Source organism: Solanum pennellii, chromosome 10, assembly GCF_001406875.1.
Source record: "Solanum pennellii chromosome 10, SPENNV200".
In the NCBI taxonomy this organism is placed as follows: Eukaryota; Viridiplantae; Streptophyta; class Magnoliopsida; order Solanales; family Solanaceae; genus Solanum; species Solanum pennellii.
Window position 1 is genome coordinate 3,436,550 of NC_028646.1, and position 4,856 is coordinate 3,441,405.

General features: G+C 35.1%; 1 protein-coding gene across 3 annotated transcripts; it reads right to left on the reverse strand.

Moving 5' to 3' along the window:
• Nucleotides 1-673: 673 nt before the first annotated feature.
• On the reverse strand, nucleotides 674-4,390 carry LOC107032227 (GRF1-interacting factor 3-like). Of its 3 annotated transcripts, none has more exons than XM_015233813.2 (4): nucleotides 4,160-4,390; nucleotides 2,962-3,083; nucleotides 1,450-1,534; nucleotides 674-1,376 (listed from the first exon to the last, which is right to left on the reverse strand). In XM_015233813.2, the coding sequence occupies exons 2-4, from the start codon at nucleotides 3,042-3,044 to the stop codon at nucleotides 1,005-1,007; spliced, it is 540 nt and encodes a 179-aa protein (XP_015089299.1). In that variant the 5' UTR covers nucleotides 3,045-3,083; nucleotides 4,160-4,390; the 3' UTR covers nucleotides 674-1,004. The 3 variants fall into 3 exon arrangements, with proteins under 3 accessions (XP_015089299.1, XP_027767856.1, XP_015089298.1); XM_027912055.1 differs by having other exon boundaries at nucleotides 2,962-3,103; XM_015233812.2 differs by having other exon boundaries at nucleotides 2,962-3,038; nucleotides 4,160-4,362.
• Between the last annotated feature and the right edge of the window lie 466 nt (nucleotides 4,391-4,856).

Genomic DNA, 4,856 nt, shown 5'->3' on the forward strand with positions numbered 1-4,856 from the left:
GGAATAGTTTTTCTTCATTTCAAATAATGACGACTTCTATTTCAAAATGATATATTAACACCATGAACTTTTTATAATCTTTTTAGAATTGAAATTAATTTAATTGCTTAAATTTTAAATTTTTTTTTTTAATTTGAGTCTAGATAAAAGGAAGATACATCTTCCCACGTAAATGATTGCCAATTATTTGATTAGTTTAATGTTAAATTAAAGTAAAATAAGACATGTATATATCACATTCCATGATATTGACATTAATGACTGATTTTAATATTATATGAAAGAGCCGGCAGATGGAACACTAATTAATTATCTTAATAACATTATTTTAACAGTCTAAATATAAAATTTTCCCAATAATATATGATTGCAAGGAAAAAATGTACATTTTCCCAATTAATTAAGGATGTGTCATTTCATAACGTGTAAAATGTCGGTATTTAAAAATATATATTGCTACTAAAATACATTAATATAATCAATTCACCACTGTTTAGGAAGGTGAAATGTATCATCAACCTTTTCATCAAAATGAATTTTAAAAACACACAAATAAAGTATTTTTTTTTGTAACGACAGGGATATATGTGAGCCATTTGTTTATAAGTAGGGGTATATATGAGTCACTTTCATAACAAGGGATATATCAGCTCCAAATGACAAAGTTGAGGGGTATATCAGACCCTTTTCCCTTTTATTTTTGTTTAAGGTTGAAACATTCAAGATCCTTCAAGGATGACTGAAAAACTACAACACAATACTATTCAGATAGAAACAGCAACAGTTCTATGTTGTTACAGAATTACAAGCAGTGGTTACACAAACTAAACAAGCTTTCTTCCTCTAAACTACACGTTGGTTAACTCGAACGAGCTCTGGGAAAACACAACATACCTAACCCTCTCTCTGTAACACATCATGAAAAGCATGACATACAACACTAGTTCTAAACCCCTATTATGAACTGTCCTTAGTGGACATATTGTACATTATTGAAAAGTTCATCACTTGCGTTCTTCTGAGACTTGGGCAGTGACCGAGCTAGCCTGACCATCAGCACCCGAAGGATCAGTTTCAGAGTTGTCTTGTTTGTTTCCTCTACGTGCATCACGGGCACCTGAAGTTGTAAGCTGGCTAACATTACTTGTAACACCAAGAATGGAGTGCATTCCACTGTTGGCACCTCCAAGTTGCATACCTTGCTGCTGTCGCTGTAGTTGTTGATGTTGAAGCTGCTGCTGATCGTGTAGTTGCTGGGGGTTGTTGAACTGCAGTGGCATCTTCGAAGTAAACATACCCTGTTGTTGAGTCATCGCTGCAGCTTGAGGGTGCTGCATGTAAAATCCTCCTTGCTGCATTGCAGGATGAGGAGCCATCTGTATGTCATGACAAAAACTATAAACAAAACCGCACATAAGTAGTAAATAAACTAAGCTAGATGCCACTCACTTGCGTTGGAATAGCTGGTGATTGTGGTTGAGCATCAGCAATAGCGGCCAAGTACATCAAGTTCTTCTGAAGTTTAGCCTGGTACCTAGATCATCAAGATGTCGAGGTACATCATCAGTAATGGAAACTCAATTAAGCACTTCCATTGATTGAGTTAAGGAACAAGACAAATGTATCTCATAATGAAATAGGAATATGAAGACCACCGTCCATTATCATGTACGACATAAAAATACTAATCAAATTTTAACTCCATTGAACTTGGTCAACTAATGGTAATAGTTGATTGTCACACTATACATTCCTTGTCCCAAATACTGTTTACACAATAAATCAACAAGTATAAGTTCACACTAATGTAACAAAACTAATGATCAATACTTGTAAGTTCTGATTAAATTTCTGCAAGTTTATCACCAATTTCTTTATTCAATTAATCAGCTACACAAACTAATTGCAGCCAAACATGAGAGGTTTCCGTAATTTTCTTGTGCCAGAATCTGCTGCTTTAGCTTGAGCCACACCATCATCTCCTATGTTCCCCTTAGCCAGTGCATACTGTACCGGCAAATCTGAAAATCATCCCAGAATTTTATTTTGACACTCTTAAGACTAGTTTGCACTCAATCGTGAGAGCTCTGCTTCTCTTTTCTGTTGAATCGTGACCCTCTCTCTTGCTTTGGGGGGGGGGGGGTATGTAGGGAGTAGGATAAAAGAATCACGTCTTCACCTCAAAAAAAGACAAGCCTATCTTCTCTAGCACTCCTCCTAACAGCTCCCTCATCTACCAAAGGTAAGGTCTCACTTCAGTTCTAAGCTCTCCCTACCAAAATGCCTCCCCCTTTTTTCCTTTTCTCCGTTGCTACAAAGGGTGTCAATTGCATTTCAAGCAGCCGATCCCCCAATAGATCTCTTTCTTACAGGAGGATAGTCTGAAGAGAGAAGTGTAAAGAAAAAAGGACCAAGCTCTATAGAGGCTTTAAGTGCATAAAACACAATTGAACATATTCTTGAGGTGAAGAAAAGAGCATGTATATAAATACATATATGCCACGCCTGAGAAAATAACTATAATATAAAATATCAATTACAGACTATGATTAATATACAGACAGTACATCCATTAGCTCAAAGAAAAACACTCAACTGACTAATTAGCATTGTATCTCTCACCTCAGAACTTTTGCAAATGCAGACTCATCCTTATAATCACAAGGCATCTTGCCTAAATCTACCCCTCAATCTTTCTACATACATTTTGTCTTAAGGACATACTCAAATTAATAAAGCCTTCAACTCAATTACTGCACCAAAGCAAAGACTGACATCTGGTTACAAACACGCAAATTGGGCCTCCAGAAATTTTGGCCAAAGTGCATCTGGCGGTTGTTGCCTATGCTCATTTAAATTCTCTAAATCAATTAAACTAGCTCTAAAGTTGGTTGTGGAACTTCAAGTACCAAAGGGATAAGAGAGCAAAGAGAAGAGTTGAATGGGGATGCCACCACTTACTGTGCACATTCAGCTAGTTTCCCAAGATTTTGATGGTCCAATATGGCCAAAATCAATGTCTTGTTCTCGTCTAGGTACTGCATCACATAACAAAACCCATTTTACCACAAGAATCCTGACACCTGAAAATATAAAGAAATACCTGAGGTGGCCGCAAAACCACTCAGCCAAGTAAGTATTTATTCTTTCAAAGTAGTTGTGTCATAAACATAACTGTGAACCATTCACCTACAATCATGATAAGATTAAGAAGTACCGAGTCCATAATAATACCTGTAATGAGAACTATGCCTCATTCTTCTAGTTAAATTGTCAAAAATAATATTTGGATATGGTCAAAAGATATTTCATCAAATGTTCTAACCCTAGTATATGTTTACTACTTGTGTTATCCAATCAACAAACATGAATTGATCATGCTGTCGATTTCAAAAATTAATTCTTGCAAATAGGCCCAGTTGGAACATGGGTTGACTCCTAATTGCTAGAGAAACTATTCCAGCTCTTCAATAATCATAAACACAACCACCTCTTTAAAAAATTGTAAGAAATGGCTCTCTGAAGTTCAAAGCTTAATGCACAGATAAATACACTAACTCGCGTCTAATCTATAGATTACCATATTAATGGACTAAGCGTCAACATATTAGTGAATTCAAAAGAGACATACTTACAAGATATCCTTAAACTGTCAACTAATCCACAATTATTACAGCACCAATGATAGACACCTTATACTGTATATCCTCGTTCCTAATCCTATCTCTCCAACATTCTTATTTCCTCTATTTACATCTTCTTGACCGACCAATGCTCTGCCCTATACAACATAGTTGATCCAACCACCACTTTATAAAACATACCCTTAAGGCTGTGGTACATTCTTATCACATAAGACTATCGATCCGAGCCTCCATTTCATCCCCTAAAACTCCAATACGATATGTAATATCCTCGTTAATCTCCCAATTTCCTAGGATTATTAACCCCACATATAGTAGTTCCGGTGAAGAGTCAGCAGGAAGGACAACCCAAAACTTGAGGAATATTTGGCCAAGTCGCCACCGGAAAATCAAAAGACATAAGTTTTTTTTTGAAGGTTTTTGCAATTTCAAGGTACTAAGCAAATAAATTCTAGAAACTACAGTGAAGCAACAAAAGTAGAAATTTCAGAAGCAAAATATAAAACTGATAATACCTTTTGAATCTGCTCAGTAGTGATATTAGCAGAAGGAAAAGATGGCATCATGGATGGTGGTTGCTGCATCCTTGTAAACTGCAAAATCCTGCTCTTAATTATTGTTCTTTCAGAAACCCTAGTTTTTCTAATTGAAGAACAACAAAGGGGAAAATCCCCAATTTTTGAGAGTTGGGTTAGGTGGAAGAGAAGTGTGTGGCGGGTTCCGGTTGGACCAAACGGGTGGGTCGATGCTTCTCCAAAATTTCAAATTTCTAAGGTATCACACCAACAGCAAATTCCGTTCAAATCCTATTGAGCCCAACCCAATTTTCAATTTATTTTAATTGGATATGAATTAGAAAACTTTCGTGAATAGTCATTATTACAAAATTAATTCTAATTAATAATTATAGCATATATATTTATAAGTTATAGCTATAATTTAAGTTGTTGTATAATTCATAACTACGTTTGTATAATTCTGTTATTTTTGTGTAATCGAAAAATTAAGAAACTTCATCAAAGTAGTTAAATATTGGACCTAAAGATGAATGACAGGATATTTGGAAGTCAATAAGCGAATATCACGAATATTTGAGACTTGAGAGTGAATAAGTGAGCAGAGGATAATTTTATATTATTTCTAATAGTTCAAGGTATTTTCAGTCATTTTTCTTTTTTACAATTGAAAAAATATAATATATAAGAAATAAGT

What these genes read in the sequence shown, in the direction of transcription:
- LOC107032227 (XM_015233812.2), bottom strand. Translation starts at nt 4,228, where the DNA reads ATGCAGCAACCACCATCCATGATGCCATCTTTTCCTTCTGCTAATATC. An exon ending in AAACTAGCTGAATGTGCACA is followed by an intron (nt 1,535 to 2,961) that starts GTAAGTGGTGGC and finishes TTGATGATCTAG; the next exon opens with GTACCAGGCTAAACTTCAGA. An exon ending in CACCAGCTATTCCAACGCAA is followed by an intron (nt 1,377 to 1,449) that starts GTGAGTGGCATC and finishes CATGACATACAG; the next exon opens with ATGGCTCCTCATCCTGCAAT.